General features: G+C 38.7%; 1 protein-coding gene across 2 annotated transcripts in view; it reads left to right on the forward strand.

The window, feature by feature from the left end:
• Nucleotides 1-27,799, forward strand: part of AMPH (amphiphysin) — a 250,218-nt gene that overhangs the window by 205,752 nt on the left and 16,667 nt on the right. The window contains exons 15-17 of one of the 2 annotated variants that reach the window (XM_054496470.2): nt 1,368-1,400; nt 5,822-5,878; nt 10,377-10,502. In XM_054496470.2, the coding sequence (XP_054352445.1) occupies nt 1,368-1,400; nt 5,822-5,878; nt 10,377-10,502 (216 nt within the window). The remainder of the gene's footprint in view (nt 1-1,367; nt 1,401-5,821; nt 5,879-10,376; nt 10,503-27,799) is intronic. The other variant, XM_054496471.2, reaches the window with a different exon arrangement.

The raw sequence follows: 27,799 nt of genomic DNA on the forward strand, positions 1-27,799 counted from the left end.
TAAGAACTGTAGTCATACTGTTAACTTGCCAAGAATTGCAGAGATAGACTCTTGGGGAACAGATCCAGGTCAAATCTGGCAGCCAAGCTTGGATTCAGCAATGAATAATTTGGATATAACAGGATTCTCTGGTATACCAGATGGCCAAGCAAGTGGATTTGCCAGTTGTCTGGATTCTATTAACCACTGGCCTATCAGAGATACAGAAGGCTTAGATAATAGCTGGACACATTTAGATGTAGTTGAGCACAAGGAAGAACTGAAGGTGGACTTACTAGCAGGTGATTGTAGGGAACAAGCCATTTCTAGCTGCTGGGAACAAAGCCAGGAGATAGCAAGACCATTGATTTTGGGGACCTCCTGGAATGCTAGCACTGAGAGTTCTGCTAGTTCCCGAGACCAGGACATCAACAACTCAGATTTATCTGAAGATGAAATTGCTAACCAGAGATATGGATTGTTGTACCAAGAAATAGAGGCTGACAAAGACGAGGTACTTACCCTGGTCTGTAGCATAGACTAGCCAAAGACTTCTGTAGGTTCTGTTTTTCCTAATGTCTCTCACCTACTTCATTATACATCACTATCTTCTAGGAGGCCTGATCTCTCTAACAGATTGTCATGTACTTCTTGAAATCTGTGCAAACCAAACACAAATAGGTTGACCAAAAAAAAAAAAAAAAAAAAAAAAAAAAAAAAAAAAAGCAGCAGCATCAACAACAACAACAAAAAAAACCCAACAACATAGACACATACACACAAAGCAGAATGATTGTGTTGGGAATTAATGACAGTCTATGTTACCATCTCATTTTCTGAGTTTATTCTCCCTACTTTCACTTTTACTATGCAGGTACTAAAAATGTGCTAAACCAAGAGCAGCACAGACTAATTTACTGTTCCTAAAGTGGTTCCGCTCCAAAAAGAACACATGAAATGTTTCAACCCAGGCCCACTGAAACTGTAAAATACCATAATTGCTGTTCATCAAAATGATGCATTGTAGAAACACTGGAAAAGTTTCTTCCAGATTATATCAATGGCCTGAAAAACAAGCAACTTAACTCCTAATGGCCCTTTTCTGGAATCATCTTCTCATTATAGAGAAAGTGGGTTTTGGTTGGCACCAAGCAATAATGCAGCAGCAATAATTGTAAAATTAACCTTTCTTTTTTTTTTGTCAGCCTATTTAAAATCATACAGTGTGGCCTTTGCATTTCCTAAGCTCTTTCATGCACAGCAACCTTTTGTATTATTTTAAAACTTGTGATAGTCTTTACTTTCCAACTTGTCTAATGGATATTTACTGGTCCTACAAAAATGATAATGAAAAATAATAACACAATCTGATTTTCGTTTCTGTTTAGGCTTCTGGTGGTTCATTTAATGGATTCACACAGGTAAGGAATCTATTTTCTTACAAGATCCATCTGCTGAGAATGATGCACATTTATTTTCAATGTGGTTCTCTGTGCCACTAGTATAGCATAATATTAAGAATGTCAGCACCCACTACTTACAGACTGAGTAATGGAAACAGAATAGTAGCAACATTGTATGATTATTGTGAAGATCAAATGAGATATGCAACAGAGTGTTTAGCCCAGCAGGCTAGCACACACTAAGTTCTCCCTGACTTTAGTTTAGCTTCTATTAATATGGTTAGCTATACCATGGGCTTCTACCTTCTACCGATTCCTCTACTAGAAATTAGAAGTTGTTCTGATCTGAGAGATCCACTGGATTCAGCTGTTCTAAAGAAGAGCTAGGATTGTTTTGAACTAATGAGATGGATCTTTAGAAAATGTGAGAGGGTTTTAGGACCTTCATTCTAGAGATTCCTATAGGAGCCACACTGCACAGAGCCTTACCTCTTCAGCAGTTCTCCAGGAAGGAGCTGTTGGAAGATCAGAAACCATATGCTGGTTGTTTCCAATAAGACAGTATTTTTCTTGAGAGTCTGTGAAAGAGAAACCACAAGATGAACTGTCCCATTAGGACAGTGTATGTGTATGTCCCAACAGGTAGGCAGGTGTAACCTATGTAAAAGGCCGGCCGCATGGCTCTCAGGCTTCTGGATCAGTTCTGACAACCTCTTCAATGGAGACCTCAAACAGGCTTGTCTGTGATGCCTGCTTTGTCTCAGAATGTCAGACATGCACAGTTTCTAATAATTTAGCATTTAGAATTCTCTAAATACATATTCATAATATATTCATGAATAGAATTCTCTAAAGGTTTCATTATTTTCCCATGTTACCTATAAAAAGATAAAAACCCACGGATATTCCCACATCCAAATACAGATGCACACAAACACAAAGAGAGATGTTAATGCATCTCTTCCATCTTCAGAAAATTCCTTTGAAAGGTTATCATAGGCATTGTCATCAATTTCTCATTCTTTTCAGGTTTGTATTTCCATCAGAGTTATTAATGCACATAATTTTAAAAGTAACAACGTTTATAAGGGCTTTTATTTTAAAACTTCAGACCATCATACACTCCCTTCATTTCCTGTTTCTTAGAGGTAAATAGTTTCACTTCCTTCAACAAATTCTCTGTTTCCGCCCTATATGTGTGCATGGGTTTCTTATAATGCTGCTTCTTGATTTCTAAAGTATTATCTATTGACTCATCTCTCTGGAAGGTGAAGACTTAAAGTATTTTCCACCTCCTACCCACCCAATTCGCCCCCTCTTCTGCTTCCTGCCCTTCCTCTGATAGAGTTCCATCAGAGCCATCCAGGCAATCTGTGGTAATGTAATAGAGATGAAAATGCTATTAACAGCCAAGTCATGAAGTTCACATTTTGTTTCATGCCAAATTTTTGTTTTCCTTGGTGGTAATAATTGTGGCTCTTATTGATTTGCCTTTTGATTGATATGCTTAGTTTTCTAGGTACTTTTTGCATATTGAACCCCATACTCTGTAGTTATATAAATCTCCTATTTTGCTGAAAACATTAGACATTCAATCAGTTTCATCTTCTTGAAGAAATTGCCTATCTGTCCTCCTCTCCTGGGCTGCTGTGGTCTGAACTGGGTACTCTATGACTGTGACTTGCTGTAGAGCTGTTCTCACTGGCTCTTCCATCCTGTTGGTCATGGGGACTGCCTTCACCTCTCTCTCGTGTCCTTCCACTGTTTTCTGATGCAAGTTTCCTCATTTGTGGTTTAACCGTTCATTTGGGTGGAGCACAACCTCCAGTAGCTTTCTGAGAAAAGTGTATACACGGAAGGTGTATATTTGTGACCTTACACATCTGAACATATCCTACGTATATATTAATATACTGGACTGCTAGTTTGGGTATTATATTAGAAGCTGTAAATCATTTTCCCTTAGAATTTTAAAGCCATCGCTCCACTCAATCCTACCACCTAGTGTTGCCTTCAAGAAACTGTCATTTTGATTCTTGATATTTTGTAAGAAACCTTCTTCCCTCTCCTCATTCTTTCTATCTCCCTCCTCCTACCTCTTTCATCTTCCTTTTCTCTCTTTCTCTCTGGAACTTTGTAGCATCTTCTTTTTACTTCAGTGTTTCTGAAATGTTTCAACGATGGGCTATGGTCTGAGTCTCTTTTCATCCACTGTATAAGCCTTTTTAATCTCAAAATGTATGGGTTTTGGTTTGAGAGAATTTTAAAAAATTATTTCATGGCTTTATCTTTTTTTTCTTTGTTCTCTCATTCCATAACACTTCTCTTTTTCATATGTTAACTTCCTGACTAGTATTCTATTATTTTTTCTTTGCTGTTTCCTTTTCTCTGTTGTCTTTCTCTACTTTCTCTGTTTGTCAACTATTCTAACAGGTTTTTCACCCCTATAATTTTTTCAATTTCCAATAACTCTTTTTGTTTACTGCATATTTATTTTCCAATAGCATCTTCTTCTTGTGTCATGACTGATTCTCTTCCATTATATCTCTGAAGGTATTAATAATCATTTTTGAATTATTTTTGCAAAGTCTTTGTGTCTTCCTCTTGCTTAACCCTTTCTATTCCATCTCTTTTTTATATTTGAGACTTCTCAAATGTTTGGTGATCTTGACTGAATATTCATATTTAAAAGTGGGATGCTGAAAAGCTGACTGGAAACTTGTACAGGTAGATAGAGTTCATTGACTGTGGGCATTGTTGCAGGACTTTCTGGCTCATCTTTTCTGTTGGGGAGCCACTGAAGTCAGATTCATTAGGCATTTTTTTTTTCCTTTGGGCTGGCCAGATTTCCCAGGGAAGATTTATTTTGTCTCCTGTCTGTGAAGTTCAAGTCTGACTACTAGTGTAATTGAGGTGATTGGGGAAAAAATGGGAGCAGAGTGGCGAGAGAGGGGTGCATGGTCTCAATATTTATTATGTAAGTACTCAGTGCTTCTACCTTCCTGATGTGCCTGTGCGTTCCCCAGTCCAGGAACCCTGTTTCAGCCTCTGTATAATTAATCTCAAGTCTTCTGCTAGGGTAGGCAAGGATGTTGCTTGGTGTTCTTAGTAGGTAAGAATATCTTGAGGTCTGATGACTTTGTAATAGACTTTTACTATTCTTCTGTTGTTATCACCACTCTCACTCCTGTTTCCAATGGCTCTTTATGCTTCTAATTCTTCACCACTGGGAATTCTAAGGAACAAATCGGACTGATTTTCAGCATTTCCAGCATCACCTTAGGATACAGATTTCTTTGATCTACCAAGTTACTACTCTTTCATCTGCTTTCCAATTTCAACATTTTGTTGTTTCTGTCTTTCTTCTCATTCTTTTCATTCTTATAGGTTTATGCCTTTAAAAATCCCTTTTGTTTAGTTTGGATTCAGGAGGTAACAGAGGTAACTGCATGTGTTCAAAACACCATCTTCAACCAAAAGTCACTGGCTCATCTTTTCTGTTAGGCATCCCCTGATGTCAATTTCTTCAGGCATTTTGTTTTTTACCTTGAGCTGGCAGATTTCCCAGGAAAGACACTTGGGTCTCCTATTTGGAGGGTGCAAGCCTGGCTACCAATGTAATGAGAGATGAAGGTTCCTTTAGAGATTACTTTTCCTTTAGATTTCCTCCAGCTTGATTTGTTTAGGTCAATGAAAGTATTTTATGAAATGTTAACATATGGCTCATACATAACCCATAGAAGGAACACTTAAGTAATATAGTGAGATTGAATTCACAGCATTTAAAAAGTTTAAATTCTGGAGCTTCAACCACTAACTTCTGATTTGATATCAACAGCCAGAAGAGAAACTGTGGACTAACGATGCCCCTGAAGCCAGTGGCCTTTGTTTAATGACTCTCATAGTATTCTGCTAACAGAGACTTATATTTAGAATAACTATTATTAAAACTTACTTTTGCATGTTTTGACTTAATGATTTAAAATAAAAGGGGACTTGAACATGTTTAAAATAATATTTATTGAGGCCAGGCATGGTGGCTCCCACCTGTAATCCTAGCACTCTGGGAAGCCAAGCTCAGCAGATTGCTTGAGCCCAGAAATTCGAGACCAGCTTGGGCAACATGATGAAACCCTGTCTATACAAAAAAATGCAAAAATTAGCCAGGTGTGGTGATGTGCGCCTGTACTTCTAGCTACACAGGAGGCTGAAGTGGATGGCCTGAGCCCAGGGAGGTGGAGAATGCAGTGAGCATGATCATACCACTATACTCCAGCCTGGGGAACAGAGGAGACCCTTTCTCAAAAAAAAATTAGATAGATAGATAGAGTCTCGATAGATAGATAGATAGATAGATAGACAGATAGATAGACACAATTGATGGTAGCTAATTTAAATATCTTTAAAAAACATCTTCTATTTTTATCCTTGATTTTCAGCCCCAGGATACTTCATTATTCACAATGCAGACAGACCAGAGTATGATCTGCAACTTGGTAAGTTGATTTGGGTTTGTGCTCTCAGGAAGTTGTTAGTTATCACTGAATGTTCTAAAGCTGATCATTCTAGGCTGTCTAGAGTTTGAATATCCAGAATGTGTTTTCTGGATCCTGTACTTTTCTAGAAAACAGGAGAGAATGTGTCTGTAAAACCTCAGTGTGACTTTGCGTTTGGTTATTTCTATTCACACAGGCACAGTCATTCCAGCAAAAACTAGTCTCCTAATTATGAACCCCAGCAGAACACAGTGAATCCATTAAGGACATGTATATTTCCATATGAATATAACTTAAGCTCCAGTATTTAAAGTGAAATTGCCTCAAGAATTCATGCTTCAAAATAAATCCTTGTTTGTTTCTTGAACCTGAAACTACCCCATTTATCATCTCATCCCTCCACTTTGTGAGAGGTAGAAAGCAGTAATGCACAGTAGAGTTGTGATTCCTAATTTGATACCAAATGAGAGGAAAGAGAAAAACTTAGTTAGGGGATGAGTAAGAAATAGAAATAGTTACTCCTGGCATTAGAGGAGATTCTTAAAAGATCAGTGTTGCAGTTATGATGGGAAACATTTTTAGCAACAGCTTAAAGCTTACTAGTAAAGATGAATGAAGAGACCTTATGAGATGTCACTTTTGAGCATGTCATTGCTACGCTTCAGAGGATTTGGGCTCTTTGAGGACTAGTTCATGAGGGTTATTTGTAGCACTATGGTTTTCTCTTGGGAATAGTGCATACTTATCCCAGCTCCTGCCTTTCATATTGGATGCTTGGAATTGAGATTAAATAGAATGATTTCTTTTAAACTATTTTATTTTTAAGTAAGGAATTCTGTTCTGGAAAGTTGTCTTCAAGGCTGGTTTGATATATTTGCAAACACAGCTGTGTCTCTCACACCTTGTCAATAGAGTGTCACACTTTTGCCTTTTGGGCAACCAGCTGAAAGGCAGGGTCTCTCTGGCCTGCAAATAAATATTTAAATGTTTCAAATACAAATTATACTTGTGTTAGTAATGGAGCCAGTGAAACTCATTCTTCATGTTCATTGGTGATTCTCCAGCTGAGTGATGGAGATGGAGAATGGAATTTTTAATTACCAATCATGAATGGTTTATGAGAAATGGAGAAATACCAGTATAAAAGGAAAGGCAATTGGTTATAATTAAACTCACACCTACTACACTGATGCAAAAGATTCAGGTATAGAATTCAGTGGTTTTTGAGTTTCGGTGAACCTTTCCCTATCATCCATGGCTGGTCCTAGGAGCTTCCATGCTTGTCTTTCTCTTCTGTTTGTATGTATTCTCTGAAGCAGACATCTTGCCCCTTCTTTCCATGGGGAACTTAGCTTTGTCATGTTCAGCATTGCAAATGCTGCTAACATTGGTCCTGCCCTCTGATCTAGGAAATCACAGTGAACTGATGTCTCCCAGTGAGTCGTGATTGTACACGATCTTCCCAGGAGCAAGAAAACGTCCCAGTGTTTGGCTCATTGACTATTCTGAGCGAGGTAGGGGGTGAAGTTGGTAATCAGCTGTACATCTCCCAGCCTGCATCATACAGCCCCGCAGGACATCTTTTGAGTACAGGTTTAAACTCTTTTGAATCAGTAACTCTTGCTCAGGGCTCAGGGTTGCCTCTAAAGCTCTTTGGAGTTCTCATTAAATTAGCTCTCTCAGGATTGGAGAAACTGGATACAAGGCCACATTGGATGTGACTAGACTTCTGCCCCTGCTGTCCCAACCCATCTCCTCTTCCTCTGTATTGACCCGCCTTTCATCTTATCACAAAGGATACCAGAAAAGGTGCTGCAAGGCTACACTCCTCATTTTATTCTAAAGGAAGAATTGGTTTATGGTCCTCAGAGTTAAACAATTGTGGCATCTGCTGCCACCAATATCTGTAAAGGATGTATCTCTTCTCTGAGTGTGTAATGACTGCTACTGAAGCAAACAATAGGAAATCATTCTCAGCACTCCAAAATAGGTGTGGCATGGGATCAACCCATTTGCAATGTCTTTCAAGGGAGGTGTCTCATAGGAAAAACGGTGAAGGTAGGGCACAATTCCCACAAGACTATATTAAATCTCTCCACAAGAGGTTGCTCACATTTTATCTTTGTTTTTCCCTCTTTCTTGACAAAATACTTACAATTTTACATTATCTTGGAATAGAAAGGTGGCTTCTATTTCTAAATTTGGGTAGCTGATTTTATATATAACCATGCTTCATTGTTACTCATCATTTAGGGAGTTATACTATCCTCCTGGAATTTAGATTAAGTTGTAATGCCATATTGTAAAATTTCATGTGTTATTGTCATATGTGAAACATCTTGTGACTTGTGGGGACATAAGCAATCCTATGTTCTCTTTATACTAGACCGCAGTTGCACTGTCAAATTTCAACAAGCAAATGCAATTAGACTCATTTATAAAATCACCCTAGCTATTTATTCTTGCCTTATAAAAAATGTCAGAATTTCTTCAGACTTCTAAGAAACCCAGACTCTGATGCAAATATTTTTTGCATTTTAAGATATCTTTGCCTTTTATAAAATATATGATGTTATATTTCTTTGGCTCATGTTTTAAAACATCTCTTGGCTTCTCATCTGGCTTCGATCTTACTTCTTCCATAGAGTAGACTCAGCTTGCAGTGAACAGCATCTGCTCGTGGATTTCTTGATGTTTTCTCAAATTACCCTTTTATCCTTCATTGCAAAGGTCATTTGATGCCAGGCTGTCATAGCAAATCACCTTGACTTCCCAAATGGTAAGATCATTCCCTGAGCACTTATAGTATCTGTTTGCTGTTATGAAAACTTGTTCCATTATGAAGATAATTCTTTTCAAACAATAAAAGTGAAGTACTTTTCCATAAAGGACTCTTGAGAGCATATTAGTGTGAATTTTATCTCATTCTTCCTTAAAAATTATGTCAGGCCACCTCTTAAAGCTTAAAAAGGCCCATAAAAATCAAATGTTTGCACACTTGTCTACCAGTCCTTTGAATTTATTATGTCCTTTGAAAAGAATAGTCGTGTGATCCTGGCATGCATAAAAATGGAATGAGTTGGTGGGAAACATAAGGCAAATACTTTGTGTATTTGTCCAACACTAGGCTATTGATATTCATTTTGTATTATCTCAGCATAACTTTTCCATCACTTCTCTGTGGAACTTGCCATGTGCACTGACTCAGATAAATGTACAGGACAAATAGAGGTGTGTTTTGATTGCTTATGGTGACTTGGATAGAAGTTACTGATTTCTCCAATCACAGCATTAATTAGAGACTTCTTAATCCACTGGGAAATCACTTTTAAACTTTTTTTAGTTTAAGTGTTCTGGTGATAGAAAAGGATCTTATGAGCCCTCTAATGGCCATTCATTTAGTGAAAGAATCTTGCTAGATAAATATGTTTATTTATATTAGTAAGAATGGAAAAAGAAGGAATATTTTCAGTATTTGTAGTGACATGCATTGGCTGTGGTGCTTTTAATGGCTTGCTGTTAGTTTATATTGCTAATTTTAAAACTAAAAAGGCCTTGATCTAAGAGATGCCAGAAGCCTGATTCAGCATATATGTAATTGAAATCAGGATGATGTTTATATGTCTTGTTGGGACAAAAAGACCTCACCCTGCCTACACAATTCAGGGGGTGTAATTGATACCATGGAGAATACTGGCCTGTGGTTCTTTAAACAACTATTATATGAAATAAATGCATTACTAAGGATTTTGTTGGAGGGAGAAAGGGAACAAGGGACTGAGCAGGAATTTACAACAAGGCAGTAAAGTATCTATGATTGTAGTAGCGAATAGCCAGCTAGCTGATTCTGTTCTTCCCAGCCTTGGAAGTGGAACACTAGCTTCATGGTGACCTGTTGGGTCAAATGAATGCATTTTAGTCTGACTATTAGAATGACACCTTGATTTTTTTGGTGCAATGCATATTCATAAAACTGAAAGGCCCTGGAACTGTGTGCCCTGCGATTTCTTCCTTACTCCTTCCCACTGGCAAATAATTGTGGGTCCTCCTAGAATCCTCTCTCTCTGTCTCTGTCTCCGTCTCTGTCTCTGTCTCTCTCTCTCTCTCTCTCTCTCTCTGTCTCTGTCTGTCTGTCTGTCTGTCTGTCTCTCTCTCTCTGGAAAATAGCAGAACCTCTTATAGCTATCATAGGTAAGTGGGTAGTCAAAATGTTGCAAGTAAGTAAAATGGGTAGGTAAAACGGTAAGTCTTGCCTGACTTCAAGGGAAATGACAGTCTTGATGATGGTAAAGCAGAAGCTTAGTAAGATTTTATTTCTAGTCTTTTCCATTCTCTAAAAGCCTGTGATGGCAAATGAGGGCTTTTCTCCAGCACGGATTTCATGAAGCTAGTTGCCTATGGGATGACAAAGAAAATCTTAATTGTCCAGTATTCTGTAATGTTATCCATTTACCTTTTTGAATCTTTTTCCTCTAACCCTCAAAACAAACACTCCAAGGCTGAATCTGAACAGGCTCCGCCCACAGAGCCAAAAGCAGAGGAGCCTCTGGCTGCTGTCACACCTGCCGTTGGGCTGGACCTTGGAATGGACACTCGGGCTGAGGAGCCAGTGGAGGAGGCAGTGGTGAGCACCACCTCCCTCTCACCCTCTATCTGCCTCGCTGCCATGGCCATGCTCATCTCATCTCATGACCATACGCATGTTTGGCCTCACTTGGGCCAAACATGCTCCATATCTGTCGTAGCTCCCAGGTTCAAATAGCCTTCATTCCTGTTCTCTTTCATTTTTTATTAAGAAAGATATCCAGATAACTGATCTTATGATCTAAAGAAAACTGTACATAGCCACAGGTACAGCACCGTAGAAGGGTTGTAGAACTTGCGAATAATCAGACCTGTTAATGCTTTGTTCTACCTGTGGCAGCTGGAGACGTGCCTTTATTAGGGAACTTGCATGTGATAAACAGAATAATAACTTTGTTCATTGTGGGTACATATTGATTAGTTACAATATTAGTTTTGTAGGTTGGTTAAGGTCCAATGAGGTGTTGAAATCCCATATCACAACTCCATGAATCTATAAGGATTCCTATGTGCACCACCATTTGCTTACAATTAAGTCTGCTGATGACTCTTATAATAATACAGACCTTGAGGATGTTTTGTTTTTGTGCTGGGATGGGGATCCATTTGTCTGCCCGGAAACCTGCTCTTACCCTAATCCATGCAGCCATAAAGAACACCACATTGCAAACTGGGCTGAGCTCTGATATGTACCAAGTAGAACTGGACATTGTAATACCCATGAAAGTGTAGAGTACAAAATACCCATGGCGAGTGAAAAGTCATTTATTTATGAAATGCAGAAAAATGTCTTCCAACAATTTCAGTCAGGGTACCATTTACCCTTCATAGACTGTACAAATAGGAAAAACAATTTCTCTATTACCAAAAATAACATTCCCTAGATTAGATACCTAGAGAAATGAGTCTTACTTCATGTCGTTGGTGCCTTAAGTCATTTTACAGGGAAAATGGTAGGTCATCTGTCACATCAGCAGTTTATTAATCAAGTAGAAAAATAAACAATAGTGCAAGATAGTAATAGAAAATACTTAAAGCTGGACTGAATCTCTCCTAGAGGCATTGCTTGCAGGGACTTTAGAGCAGGGAGTGCTGTGTCCAGGGCCGCTCCCAGATTCACTGGAGATTTCAGCAAGTCCATGCAGATAGTGCTTTTTCATTTGGTGTCCAATGGTGATCTGTCTACTCACCTTAGCTTTAAGATTATTTAAATAACAAAGGAAGGGAAAAATAGAGTTTAATTTTTCGCTACTATTATAATTAAGAAGATAATTTATTTTTAAAGGAATATGGATGATGCCAGGGAGTTAAAAAGATATTGATTTAGGTTTTGAGGGAAATTGTTTCGATTCTGAAAAAGCTCTCATCAAATCCCTCTTTTGAACAGCCGCACCGACTTCATCTTCACCAGTGTTTTAAAACTAGTTCATTGATTTTATGCCCAAGAATATTCAGTGTAAGGCTTAATGCAATCATGCCCATGATGGCATTTGATGTTGTTTGAGCAGGGGCAGCATTGGATGTTGTGCAATAGATTGGAAATGTGGAATAGACAAGCTACTGTGTTCAATACGGCTGAATGTTGATTCTCCATGATCCCTTCTAAGAGTGTCATGTTCATATACCTCCCACACCCATCCTCATTTCAACAAACGGATCTAAGTAGGCTTTTGTTTTTTTCAGAATGCAGGTTTATGGTTTTCCAGTGGACAATATTAGTGGCCACCAATTATTAAGTACCTACTATGTAATAGCTACTCTATATATATATGCATATGTTTGATAATCATTTAAACTAAGGGTAATATGAAAAATATTCAACACCCTGTGGCACAGGCACCAACCATCACTCAAACCAGCTTCCCTCATGTTGGGTAAGCAGCTATTTGGAAGAATGCTTCATTCTGAAAATACCTTTTCTCCTGAAGCTCATAGGTGAACTGTAGAGAATCAAAAATTTTGATTCCTTGTAAAATATAAGGCAATTTACAGTCTAATGAAGGATTCAGGCACTTCCTGAGATCCACAGGTGATACAAGAATCATACGTGCAGAGCTCACAGTGTGATCCACGCTTTCCACAGAGAAAAAATTCAAGTTCATTTTTCCATATGGACTGAAAAATAATAGTAACAATGTTAACTAAGAGGAGACAATTTACAGCAGTTCAGTTTGCCTAATGGTCATCAGTAGTGGCTGCCTTTCGTGTTTTTAACATGGACATACTTGGATGAAATCAGTTTTTCTCCTCATTCTCCCTTCTCCTTAGGAAAATAGAATCAGATAAAATGTATTTTTGTTTCCTAAAGTAGATTTATAGCTTCTTCCTTCTGGTCATAATAATCTAACATAATATTAGGGTTATATTTCTCTGGAGAAAGGTCTATTAGGTTGCTAGATATGTGGTATTTAATTGTAAAAACAAAAATCCACATTGTGTCCCTAGCATTAATTAATTGGATGGCTGTGGTTGTCGTCAGTCAGCGTTGAGTTTACATGACCTTTTGAGCTAATCCCTTTCACTGCTGAAATGTTACCATAATTGTTAGTTCAGGTTTTGACAGAATGCATTTCATCTGAGATGAAGTTTGTGATCGTTCTGTTTTTGTTTTTTTTTTTTAAAGAGGCAAGTATAATTTCAAACATGGGAAATTTTAATGGTATTTCCGAAAGAAACCTAGGGCTTTTAAGAAAAGTTTAATTATTACATTTTTGTTTGTTGTTTTATTTCTCATATAGCTAGTATTGTCTTCAGTTTTTCCCAACATCAAATTTTACTAGTATGTCTACAGGATGCATTTAAAAAAACAACACTCTTGTCTTTCCTTTTCCAGATGTTTCTATGTTATGTAAATAATGAAAATATTTGTTAGAAAAAAATGATTTGGGGCCAGGTGCGGTGGCTCACGCCTGTAATCCCAGCACTTTGGGAGGGCAAGGCGGGCAAATCACATGAGGTCAGGAGTTCAAGACCAGCCTGGCCAACATGGTGAAACCCCATCTCTACAAAAATACAAAAATTAGCCTGGCATGATGGCAGGTGCCTGTAATCCCAGCTACTTGGGAGGCTGAGGCAGGAGAATCGCTTGAACCCGGGAGGCAGAGGTTGCAGTGAGCTGAGATCTTAACCATTGCACTCCAACCAGGGTGACAGAGTGAGACTCTGTCTCAAAAAAAAAAAAATTCAATATTATTTCAATATTCGTTTCAATATATGTTAGAGAATGAGGTTACAAAGCAGGTAAGGATGAGCACAGAGCCAATTCATAATGTATTATTTGGTTACAATTAATTATGGTTAGATTTTTACCCACATTTATTCCATTTTTTTCTAAAGAGGCCCCTTCTAATTTTCTCTAAATTTCTGTCAGTGCCTGTATTTTGCTTAAATGATGTGAATTATACCAGTGTTCTTTTTGCCTATTATTTTTTCAAAATAATGCCATGTAATTAAATTTAGAGTTAGCATAGTTTTTAGAACATATAAATGTAAGGAAGACTGTGGTAAAGACATTTTTAGAATTGTTGGGGAATCCTGGATTATGAAACATTATTGACCCATTATTCTGGGGACAACTTTGGTTTTTGCTGTGTTTTGTTTTTTAAAAATTTTACCACTTAACTTGTCAAGACCAATTTAAACCAACAAATATATACATATCAGAATTGCCAGACTATAGTCTATCAACTTCATCTTGCTAGAATATTTCTGTCTGAACAGAATGCATGTGCTCACTTCCTCTTTTACTCAGTTGACAGATATATTTGAGTCCTCTGTAGGTGTCAGGCTCTGTTCTGGATCTGGAGAATACAGGGATGTGGTAAATAGATATGGCTCCTGCCTCCTAGTTTCCACAGACTGGTGGTTGAGATGCACATTACACGGAGGTTGAGGTGTCCTTCAGTGACACTCATGTTCATGAGAAACAGCATTTGGGTTTTCTCCTTTTGCAGAGTAAACATGAGAGCTAGCGTTTCCCCTGTGCCTCTAGATGTGATCTCCCAGTATGTCAGAAGAAGACATTGAAGATCAGAGGAAGCCAGGAAGCTTGAATTATTGTCTGCCTTTATTAACATAGAATGATCTTCCAACTCCAAGTGCTCACACTGAAGCATGCTTTGAGATGTCAAGAAACATACATATGTATATATTTTTCTTTTTTTTATGAGAACCTTGGAGATGGATATTCCTGTTTACCTTTCTTAGAAAGAAAAAATCCCAGAATTGGTTATTTTCTGAGTTTGACTGTATTCCCATTAGCAAATAGTTACATTTTAAATGCCCCTCAAACCAAACACGTGTCTGTTTCTCTCTTGTTCATGATACCAAGCACACAGCAGAGTGCATAATCCATAACCATCAAATTCTAAGTCATTGATTTGTTAGTTGGTTGACACTGTAGTCTTGGGGTCCTTAAAGGGGCTGCAGTTTGATTTCTTAAAGTACAAATATGTATATGGTCATTTTCATTCTCTTTTTTTTTCATTCAGATACTTTGGCTTTTTTATATTTAGGAAAAGCAAGCCAGTTATTATGATCAAAAGCAATGTCAATTTTTTCATTCTGCTCCACAGCTCTGTGACACCTAAGCCCCACTTACCTCAAATATAAAATGGAGTTAATAATAATCACCTTAAAAGTTTCCTATGAGGGCTTAGAAATAATACATGTTGTCAGTTTCAGCATCTGTCATGCAGAGGTTATTGGTTAATGACAGTTTGGTGATATCATTATTGTTATCATCATCATGAAAAATTGGTGAGAAGCAAATAAGCAGAAGCAGGTGAAATATGTACTCTGGGGAGGAGAAAGCAGCAGAGGCAAAGAATAACAGCCCCCTTTTCCAGTGTTGCCTCATGTCAGAAATGGCAAGGGACCCAGTCCCTGTTAGATCTCCATCAACACAAATTTCCATGTGGTTCCCAAACAAGCTGTGTCCCATCAAAATTCTTTGTCCTCTCTAAGAAGACTTTCCCTTTTCTAGGCACCTTCATACTCAGTGAATGAATAGGGAATTTTTCTATCTTCATTGCCCAGGAGATGTGAGTATTCAGAGAACTGGCAGTGCCCTCTCAGCTGCGTCCTCCTTCAATGTGGTTGTAGAAGGAAAAAGAAGGGCAGATGATCTACAAACATGATACATCCAAATCTGATACAAGTAACTGAACCTAGATCTTTCTCTCTGTCTTTGCAGAAAGTCATAGGGAAGAGATAAAATTAGCCAAGAATAAAATGAAAGTAACAACACAGTGATCAGTTCCCCCAACCTCACAGAGCAGGTTGATCTGGGTTTGTAGGTGGCCATCTCTGAAATATGGGGCCACTGCTGTTTTGAGATGTGGCTGATATTAAGTATTCATTAACCACCTACCAACTGCTAGTAGCGGCATACACACACCATCTTCCCTGCCTTCTGGAGTGTGATTTCCAAAGCCCCATCTCAAACAGGGCCAAGTGAGACTTTTTAATAAATGTCATTGTTTATTCAGAGTGTTGTTATAAATCTATGTGAACATGAACTCAGGATTCAGGTTGTTCTTCCACTATTGAAGAGCCATTTTTAGGTGATAGATGCCCGGTGACTTTTAAGTATTACTTTTGTCATGTACTTTTCTTCTGAGGTGAAATTCACATAAAATAAAATTAACCATTTTCAAGTGACAATTAAGTGGCACTTAGTACATTCACAGTGTTGTACAATCATCACCTCTATCTCGTTCCAAAAACATTTTCATCACCTCAAATCACAGCCCCATAGCCATTAAGCAGTGACTCCCATCTTCCCCTCCCCAGGCCCTTGTTACCTGCCAATCTGCTATGGATTTATCTATTCTAGAGAGCTGATATAAATGGAATCATACAATACATGATTATAAGATGGTTTTGTGTCTGCCTTGGTGTATACCTTTTGTCACATACTAAATCTAGAGCTTTAGCTTGATATATTTAATATGACTAGTTATCATTAGCTTCAGGATAAGAAACTCTTATTCTCTCTTCTGAATATGTATTGGCCCCAATTCATAATCCCTCATTGAAACCATTCCTGGTCATCAACATAAGACCAGACCCATTCAGATGTTAAAAAGACAACTCTGTTGAGATAATAAAGCCCCACCCCAATATGAAGCCCAGTCCCACCCCAGAAATCAGAATTTAGACCTACAAGAGCCTTACAGATGTGTTCTACTTACTGACTCACCCCTCTTCCCCTACCGGTGGCAGTGTTGGGATTTGTTTAGTCCATGGATAATATGGACCCAACCCCCTAGACCATGTGTGCTGAGTTCTCATTCACTTCTTGCCATGTTACTGTTCTGTCCATCCCTCACCTCCAGGATAGAAAGGCCCTTGCGTGAATCCCTCCTGCTAGCCCTCCATAGACATGAACTGGACCTTAAACATGATCAGGAAAAAGTGCTTGATTTGAGATCAGAGATCCCTTCCTTTTCCCCAGCAAGTTGCCTTGTGTTCCAGCATCGGTGCTCAAGCAGCTCAGATACTGCCTTTGAGGACTACTGTGTGTGTCCTGAAGTGAAGGAGTATGATCAAAGAGAGTAAGGTGATAGTAAAGAAGGCCATACTGTGATAAGAGATACTAGGGAGCACTAGCATTGTTACGCATTCTCTCACAGCAGTCCCGTGAAATAGGATTATTTAGGCATCAGGACTCCCATTTTACGGATTAAGAAAATGGACGCAGAGAGATTAATTGATTAACCAAGATCGCACACCTAGAAAGTAGTGACATGTGATTCAAATCCTGGTATTTTAATCCGTAGCTGTCTATCTCCTGACTACTCCAGATGCTTTTAAAAAGAGCAGGTTTTATAAAAATGTATTCATCAACACATCTCATATCACATCTAACTAAAGCCGTTAGGGTCACAACTTAGGGTCCAAGCTGACACAAAGACTTCCCACAACGAATGCTTAGACTTGATGGATGTTCCTGTTTTGTGGCTGAGGAGTTGAAATGAAACAGAAACTCTGTGCAGCCTCAACCTTGATCTTCTCAGAGGTAATGTGTGTCCTAATCCTACACTTTTTCTTTGGCTGCAAAGCAAATTTCAAAGGGGATGTATTTGAAAGATCTTGAATTAGGAATATGAGGAACTGACTGCATGGTCAACCAGTGAGGTGGCCTTAGGGAAATCATTTTACCCTCTGTGCCAGTTTTCTCATTCCTCCTTTAAGAGTGTTGTACGTGATAACCTCTTCCTGCTCCCCAAAATCAAAATGTATTACTTTAAAAATTCCTTGTAGTAACAATTCCTTGTAGTAACAAGAGCACCCTGTGTTTATGGCTTTTTTCCAGCCTCTGCTTGCTAGGCCATCGGGATGACATATTGTGGAGTGGCTTTTACTTACTAATGCCATGGCCAGTTCAAAGGCTGTGAACTCAAAGGTTGGCAGTCAGGCTTTCCAAGTGCGACCTTCAGCTGCTTACCCCTCCTCAAGCTTCAGGCCCCACACTGCCAACTGGGTTGGGTCCCAGGTTGCACGGTGAGATATATGTCGTGCTTGACAGGGTCAGGTTTGGGAGTTTTGCCAACAAAGTGTAATGACATTCAGGTGATTTGCAGATCACTGTTTCTCAGTCTAGTCTCTGGGTGTGTCTGGCAGCCTTCCCTCTGCCTTCTGCCAACCTGAGCCTGGGCCTGCTTAGGAGAAGGCAGTTTGAGCTTTAACAGCAGGCACCTTACATATCATTCAAAGATGCCATAGCCAGCCACAGAAAAATGCTTATTGTACCGTAAATGTGTCTTCCTTAAGCAACCTCTTTAACACACTGTTTGCAATCACCATTGAAGCTGTCCATGGTGGCTGCTCCAAAAACTAGTATGTGCTTATCTCCTCATCTCTGAGAGAGAACAATACATGGTATTTACGTTTGCATTAAAAGATAAGTCCCCTTTTCCTATCCACTTCTCCCCTACACGTTGCAGATAAATCACTAATTAAAACTTTAACTACTGGTCTGTATTATTATTGGATATTCTGACACAAACTTAAAGGCCAAATTAACCAAAAATTCATTAACTTTGAGATCTCTGTAGAAGACTTTAATTTTTAAAGAAAGTGATGGAGCTAGTTCTAACAGACATTGCCATGGCAACAGTGCTGCCTGCAGTTGAGTTGCTCTGGCACCCAGCTGCTGAGGGTTCATGATGGGACTGCAGGCAATACCAGGAGAGCAGATTGAAAAAGATGATTGAGCTGAAGGTTGTGAGGGGGACACCACTAAACTCCTTTATTAGAAAAAAAGCACATAAATGTGTCAAATGAAATTTGCGATATCAAGTGCCAGCTTTGAAAGGAACGCTACTAGGGACCCGGGGTACCATGGAGAGAGCTTGCCCCTACAGTCACACCGAAGGAAAATTATGACCCACATTGTTTTAAATATAGTTCATGTGAAGAGATTTACCAGTCACCAGCCTGTGCCATAATCCAGTCATCTTCTATTTGGGGCCATAGTGAGGATCTGGATACCCTACCTACCTCTTGGGCTTTTCTTTAAAATGGATTCTGAAGAAAATGCTGTATTTTCATTAAAATGCCAAGGATCTTCAGACAAGTCAAGAGCTCAAGTTGGATCTAGAATGAGAGATGGGCAAGAAAAGACAATGGTGCCCTGCAGCCAGGATTCCCGCTGTATTTATCCTCCTTTGTTACTTTTCCCCATGAGTTTACACAACTAGGCCCAAAGGGACTTCCTCCAGCTCCACAGCAAATTAGTGGAAGAGTCAAAACTGAAACCCAATCTCTAGTCTATCTCTAGTGCTGCTTCTACTTTATAATAGTTCCTCCTTTCTAAAATGAGAACATTGGGCCCTGTGGTCCTTCCAGCCATGGGATCAGATTAATCTCTAACTTGTGGACATAGCTATCAATGAAACTTCTAAATGTTCTCAGTTGTAGCTCTGTAGTGCAATGGATCAACTGGTCTTTTCCACTTTTCCAGCCTGTACGTAACTTAATGATGAAATCTACAGGACAAAAATGAAATCTATAGGACAAATACAGGACAAAATAATGTAGAATAATAATGTAGGCAAAAGTAATGTAGAGAAATTCTTTTTTTTTTTTTTGAGATGGAGTCTTGCTCTGTCACCTGGGCTGGAGTGCAGTGGCACAATCTCGGCTCACTGCAAGCTCCACCTCCCAGGTTCATGCCATTCCCCTGCCTCAGCCTCTCTGAGTAGCTGGGACTACAGGCACCCATCACCACGCCCGGCTAATTTTTTGTATCTTTAGTAGAGACGGGGTTTGACCATGTTAGCCAGGATGGTCTCGATCTCCCGACCTCGTGACCCGCCCACCTCGGCCTCCCAAAGTGCTGGGATTACAAGCGTGAGCCACTGCGCCCGGCCTAAGTAATGTAGAGAAATTCTATCAAACCAAACTCTTCTTGATATCTTTTTATTGTATAATTTGCTGTTGATTAAGAGGGATTTTGTGATATGTTTGCTTTGGTGCCCAGATAATATGTGTACATGAATAAAGAAAAAAATTTATAATCTATGCATCTCACTTTAAAGAGTAGCATTCCAACAATTTAAGTGAATGTATCAACTGTTTATAAGAATACACTCACATTCTTTGTCAAACATCACTTGGGAACCAAAGGTTATTTAGGAGGTCTCAGAATTTCTGTGGAACTCCCTTACTTGAGAGGTGTGTGGTCTTCTTGGTTATGGGATGGTGTGAGAAAACACAGAATTTAGAGTTAGACAAACTGTTTCAGTCCTTGTTTACTGACTAGGTGAGTTACTTAAACTTGAAGTACTAGTTAATTTTTCTTGAAAATGGGGGAATATTTAATAGGGTTGTTGGAAGAATAATGTATAATAAATGTAAACCACCTGAGATAGGGTCTGGAAAATTGTAAATTCATGATAAATGTCCACTTCCCCCACAGTCTACAGAATGTGCATGTATCAAAACTGTCAAGCAGAAACCTGCTTATGAATCAGAATCGGAATTATTATTCTCCATCTTTGGGGTAAATCGGTAAGCCTTGAATTCAGTGCTCCTGTAGTCAAATGTCTCTGTAAGAGCAAATGCCAGGAAGATGGCTGTTCTCTAACTATAGTATAAAGTGTTCCATAGCCATGGAAGAATATCATTTGGCTAAAATTTAAAATATATATGTCTTTATTCTGTACTTATGGCTTGTATAATTTACCTTAGTATATATTTAATTTTTAAATTTTTTTTAATTTAAAATTTTTAAATTTTATTTTAGATCCAGAGGGTACATGTGCAGGTTTATTATATGGTTTTGTTGTGCAATGGTAAGATTTGGGCTTCTGTTAAACCCATCACCCAAATAGTGAACTTTATACCCAATAGATAATTTTCCAACCTTCAGCCTTCTCTCCGTCTCCACTTTTGGAGCTCCAGTGCCTATTATTTCCATCTTTATGTCCATGTGTATCCGCTGGTTAGTTTCTACTCAAAAGTGAGAACATGTGTTGTTCTCACTTTTATAGAGAGAAAGAGAGAGAGAGAGAGATTTTCCCTAATAGACTCCTCTCTCTCTGTCTCTCTATCTCTCTCTATAGATAGATAGATAGATAGATAGAGATATATCTCTATATCTATCTATAGATAGATATATATATAGAGAGAGTAATTGCTGGATGCTAGATAGATAGCCATAGATAGATATATCTCTATAGCTATCTATCTATGTCTATATATATATATATATATATATATAGGGAGAGAGAGAGAGAGAGGAATCTATTAGGGAAAATTGGCTTATGCAATTACAAGGCAAAGTCCCACGATTGGCCATCTGCAAGCTGGGGATAGAGAAAAACCAGTAGCAAGGCTCAGCCTAAGTCTGAAAGCTTCAAACCAGGGAAGCTGACAATGCAGCTCTGTGTGACGCCAAAGGCCTGAGAGCCCCCAGGAGGCCACTGGTGTAAGTCCGAAAACCTTGAGTTTTGGGCAGTAGGAGAGAAAGCAGGCATCCAGCACGAGAGAGAGAGACAAGACTCAGAGCAAGCAAGCTTATTCCCCCCTCTTCTACTTGGTGTTCCAGCCACTCTAGCAGCTGGTTGGATGGTGCCCATTCACATTGAGGAGGGGTCTTCCTCTCCCACTCCACTGACTCAAATGTCAGTCTCCTCTGGCACCAACCTCACAGACATACCTAGAAACAATACTTCACCAACCATCTAGGCATCCCTCAATCCAGTCAAGTTGACACCTAATATTAATTATTATGGCAGTCTATAAATTTTATTTATCCTTTTAAATAACCAGCTTTCTGTTTTGTTGATCCTTTGTAAGATTTTTTTAAATTTTCAATTTCATTTAGTTCCACTCTAATCTTTGTTATGTCTTTTTTTCTGCTAGCTTTAGGTTTGGTTTGTTCTTATTTTTCTAGTTCCTTGAGGTGTGACGTTAGATTGTTAATTTGAGATCTTTATATCTTTTTGATGTAAGTATTTAACAGTATAAACTTTCCTCTTAACATTGCTTTTGCTGTATCCCAGAAGTTTTGATATGTTGTGTCTCTATTTTCATTTGTTTCTATTTTTTTTATTTTTACCTTAATTTCTTATTTACCCAAAAGTTATTCAGGAGCAAGTTGTTTAATTCCCAAGTATTTGTGTGGTTTGTAGAGTTTCTCCTGGTATTTATTTCTAATTTTATTCCACTGTAGTCTGAGAAGATGCTTGGTATGATTTCAGGGCTTTGAATTTATTGAGACTTGCTTTATGGCTAAGCATATGGTTGATTTTGGAGAATGTTCCATGTGCAGATAAAAAATTGTATATTCTGCAGTTGTTGGGTGGAATGTTCTATAGATGTCTATTAAGTCCATTTGGTCAGAAGTACATTTATGTCCAGAGTTTCTGTGTTAGTTTTCTGCCTTGGTGATCAGTCTGATGCTATCAGTGGGGTATTGAAGTCCTCCATTACTATTGTAGTGATGACTATCTCTTTTCTCAGGTCTAGTAGCATTTGTTTTATAAATCTGGGTGGTCTGGTGTTAGATGTGTATATATCTCTCTCTATATCTATATATATATGTATAGGATAGTTAAATCTTGTTGAATTGAACTCTTGTTATGATATAATGCTGTCTTTGTCTTTCTTTTTAATGTTATTGGCTTAAAGTCTGTTTTATCTGATATAAGGATAGCAACTCCTGCTCTTTTTGTTTCCAGTTGCATCATATATCATTTCCAACCCCTTTACTTGGAGCCTGTGAGTGTCATTACATGTTAGATGGGTGTCTTGTATGCAGCAGATGGTTGGGTTTTGTTTTTTTAATCCAATTTTCCAATCTATAAGTGGAACATTAAGGCTATTTATACTCAAGTTTAATATTGACATGTGAGGTTTTGTTCCTATCATAGTGTTATCAGCTAGTTGCATTATAATCTCAGTTGTGTAATTGCTTTATAGGATGTGTGAACTTTGTACTTATGTGTGCTTTTGTGGTGGTACCATCCTTCCCCTTCCATGTTTAGAACTCCTTTCAGCATTTCTTGTATGACCAGTCTAGTGGTGACGATTTCTTTTAGCATTTGTTTGTCTGGGAAAGACTTTATTTCTCCTTCGTTTATGAAGCTTAGCTTGACAAGATATAAAATTCTTGGCTGGCATTTTTTTTCTTTAAGAGGGCTAAAAATAGGCCCCGAATCTCTTCTGGCTCATAAGGTTTCTGCTGAGAAGTCGACTGTTAGTCTGTTGGAATTTCCTTTGCAGGTAAATTTGACACTTCTCCCTAGCTGCCTTTGAGATTTTTTCATTAGTGTTGATCTTGGATACTCTGTTGATTATATTTTTTGATGATGTTAATCTCATATAGTACCTCCCAGATGTTCCCTGAATTTTTTGTATCTGAATAAATACTTCTCTATCAAGATCAGGAAAACTTTTCTGAATCATTCCCTCAAATATGTTTGAGGGAACATACTGCACTCCTTTGAAGGTGTCAAAACACTCTGTCTTTTTGTATTGCCAGAGTTCTTCTGCTGATTCTTTCTCATGTGAAGAAGCTGTCACTTCTTATTTTTAAATTAGTCATCCTTTGGATGGGACATTTAAATTTTTACTCTTTTTTCCCTTGAGGATATGGCTGTGGGGTTTGTTGTATATGATTGTTTGGCTTTGTTTCTAGGTGCTTTCAGGAGGCCAAGGCTCTACATGAGTTCCTTGGTTACGGATATCTCTTGTGTGGTGGCTTTCTCAAATGCTGCTTGTTGTAGCAGTATATTGGGTATATGAGCTGATACACTGTCTTCTGTGGGGCTGGGAGTGTGGAGGTCTCAAGTTTATCTCATACATTAATACTATGCCCTTCTGCAGCAGGTTTTTTATTTGGTCTTCAGTCTCCAGTCCAGTAGGTGGCACCTAAGGATGAGAGCTGGCTTACCCTTGGGTCTGGATGATGAATGGAGGCACCTGCCGTGACAAGGGTGACAGGAGGAGGATGTGCTGAGCTCTTGGGGATAAGGGTTAGGGGGCTGCAGCAGCTTCTCATCCTAGATAGGCAGAAATGTGATTCACTTTCCTGTTGCAGGACTCGTGACCTTCAGTTCACATAGATGCTGTCCTTTGACTCCAGTCTGCAGTGTGACTGAGGTCTGTGAAAGGACCTCTCTGGTGGCTATCAGCAAAATGGCCTTGGGGCAGAGCTTCTTCCCCCAGTCCAGAGCAGACAGCTCTGTGACTTGTCTGTCCTCTGTTGCCACCTTGCTGCCCACTCTGTTTAGGGAGGGGAAGATGGGCTCTGCCCTTTGTGCAAACCCAAATGGCATAGGCTCACTTTTACTGGGAGTGTGGCCATCTGGAAATGCACTGAAAAGGCTTTCTCCAAGTGCACTTGCCCAAGCCCCCAGCAGGGAAAGTCTGCTCTGCATCCACAATGGTGGGTGGGGGAGGTGGGAAATGACCTCTTTTCCATGATCTTTCCCAGCCACTGGTGCTACCCCTTTCAGAAATCAGCACCATGCCTGCACTTCGTTTGTTCCAAGGGGCACTTTGGCAGGCCGTATTCCCCCTTCCCTCAGGGCGGCCTCTGCCAAGAGCTAGCTCTCTGGAGTACCCAGAGCTTCCCAGCATCCTCCCTATCAGTCCCCTATCATTGCCAAGTCAGAGTGGGTTCTGAGGTATGTTTGCAGGGGGTCTGGTGACACAGTTGCACAAAGGCTGAGGTTCCTCAGGCGGGCAGTGACCTACACTGGGTGCACAGCCGGTATGGCACCTGCCATTTCAGCGCAGGCCTGCGGGGAGTGCGAGTGCACCTGGAGGAGCGGGCCACCACTTCTCTGTCCTCAGGAAGTTCTCAGATTGCCACCAACAGCATTGCCCAAGGTCGCAAGGGCAGAGGTACTCTCTGACAATTTAGTGGTCAGCAGTTTGTCACAGAAGGGAGGGGAATAGAGAAGCACCCCCACCTACCCTTTCTGCCGAATTCTAAGTTCCTTAAGAGTCAGTCTCTGCCAGACTCTTGTAGCTTTCCTTTTTCTACACCCCAGCTTATTTCCATGGGAACTCCAACAGGCCCTGGCTCTCTTCTCTCAGCTTTCCATTCAGATCATGGCCACTCATCTGTAACTTTGATCCCCTTTCTGAAGAGAACTGGCATCTGATGTCTCCAGTCAGCCATCTTGGAAAAAAAAAAAAAACAACAAAAAACCTTGAAGCGTTTTTTTTTAAAAATGAAATTTATCATTGGGATGTGTAAATAAAGATTCACAAGAAAGCTGAAAACACTTAAAAATCACTCAAAAAATCAGATTCACTATTACTAGTTTTTTTGTTTTCATTTTAATGATTTTACTCTTAAAGAAAAAAACCCAGCATATAGAAAAAGAAAGTCAACATTTCAAAAGTATATTCTAGAAATGTTAGCTAAACCCAAGATAATTTTCTATAAAACAAAGTATAAATGGATCCTTGAAGCATAATACCTGAGCCAGGCAAGGGAAAATATCTGAGAGTGTCATCCATCTCTACCCTCGATCAGAGACAACTCGCATCTACCCTGCCATGAGTATGGGATTCCTTTCTGAAGCATCCAGGCCATTTGGGGCCTGCTGCTACTCTCACAGAAGTATATCCTTTGACACATATATCTGGGGGATTCAAAACAGGTGATTCTGTGTAAAGACTTGATAAATCCCTCTCCAGCTCCTGTTCTGAAAAGGATATCTAAGAGTCCCCAGATAGTGAGTAAAATGGAACAAAGAAAATGTTTCCACATCTACTGTAAACATCAAGCCTATAGAGATTTCTCCTGATTTGAGAAAACTAAGCAAATAAATACATTTTTAGATTACCAAACACCTATAGAGCGATACAAAAGAAAAAATAATGATTGCATGCCAGAGTTAAAAGTTTCTTTAGAGAACATGCAACAATAACAAAAATTACCTGACATACAAAGACAAAATTTGAAAATTGCCTTCCTTTTTGTTGTCAGTAAAACTCAAGATGACCTCGATAGGTGAAACAAAACATGAAGGGTGAGATGATAAGGCAACCATATTAAGAAGAAAAGAAAGTCACTTTGAAAGGCAGATGAAAAGGAACTCAATAACATGAGAAAAGATTTTAAGGGGAGGAATGTAATATTAGAATTAAAATTTGCACGAGTTGTGGTAAAGACAAGAAGCAACACCATAGAGAATCGATTTAGTGATATGAGGACAAGCTGGAGTTCTTCCAACACATAAAGAGAAGCACAAGCAAAGGTGATGGATTTAGGGGCCAAGGAGTGAAGATACAGCTCATGGGTAGAAGTTCATCCTGAAGAAGAGACTATAAGAATGTTACAGAAGCAGAAGTGGCCAGTATAATAGAAAAAAACATGCTCAAACTGCAGTTTTCCTAGTTGATGGAATTCCTCCATATGGCTCATAAGAAATCACCAAAAAAAGCAAACTTAATGGGGAGAGACTACATTGAAATGTATTCTTTTAAATATTTGAGTTTAAAGTTTAAAAAAAAGTTCTGCAAGCATCTAGGTTGGAAATAAGAAAGCACTACAAATGAACAACAATTAGGTTGTTCTCTGACTTATCCATATCAATACTAAAGGTCAGAAGCTATTAGAACAACATACAGATTTTGAGCACAAAGAAACACAATATAGTAATTCTACCCCAAGTCAATTGTTGGTCATGTAGGAAAGCAGCAGAAAGACATTACCAATTACATAAGGTGCTGGAGACTTTCCATAGAATTCCTAAAAAGCATTTTATGAAGATATATTGCAAATGACTGAAAGATGACTCAAATCAAGGCAGATAGGTGGGAAGACGTGATAAAGCAAATATGGTGACATGTCTATTGAAGATCCTAGGTGGTGGGCACTTGAAAGTTCATTGTATGATTCTATGTTTTTGAAATTTTTTTTAAATTTCTTGTAATGTTGAGCAGAAACCCCAAAAACATGTTTAATGGAAACATCATAAAGAAATAAAGAGAGCAATGTTTAGTATTTAAATTATTGAAATGTGTAACCTAATAATTGTTGGATTACAAACCAAAGATCTTTCTCACAGTGTTAGAGTAACATTTAAAAATGAAACCAACTAGTGTTTAATGCTAATAGAACTGTTAAATAACTTGTTAAATAGAATAAGCAATAAAGTATTATATATCCATTGCTATAACTTTTCTAAGAAACATGACTCATGTTTTGTAAAATAAATAAACGCTTGTATGATTAGAAAATGAATACAACTGAATATATCAAAATGTTACCATAAATTATTTCTTTTATTATTTTAAAATTTGTTAGAAAAAAATTTTCTAATTGCTTTATTAGAAAAATGCCTATGATCAGTTACAATAACCAACTTTATAAATAAGTATGGAATTTCATGCTGGGCAGAAGGAGAATCAAAGTATCTTCAGTTGTCTCATCCTGACCAGTTGCGTGACTGACAAACTACTGTCAGGCATTGTTCAGAGCTAATATTACAAAGAAAACAAGCAAATAAACAAATGAGTGAATGAATGTATGAATGCATGACATAAACCTCAGAGACGACAAGTTCTCTTGAGCCTATCACTACTCCGACATGTTTGGGGGTCGTGGTCCTTGTTGACCTGCTTTCACAGCACCGTCTCATAGCAGGACTGGCTAGTTTCTGTCACCCAGTTGTGTTTCCCTATTTCACACATGATTGATAACCTAGGCTATTGTTGCATTTCTTTCATGTCATTACATTTCCAGAAAATTTTGCTAAAGCAAATTTAAACTGGTGTTTAGAGGACCCTGGCATGAATGCCATAATTATATGGCTTTCCACTAAGGAGATGATTGAGGCAGAAGATTAGAAAGCAATGAGGGGC

Source organism: Pongo pygmaeus, chromosome 6 (genome assembly GCF_028885625.2).
Source record: "Pongo pygmaeus isolate AG05252 chromosome 6, NHGRI_mPonPyg2-v2.0_pri, whole genome shotgun sequence".
NCBI classification, from domain to species: Eukaryota; Metazoa; Chordata; class Mammalia; order Primates; family Hominidae; genus Pongo; species Pongo pygmaeus.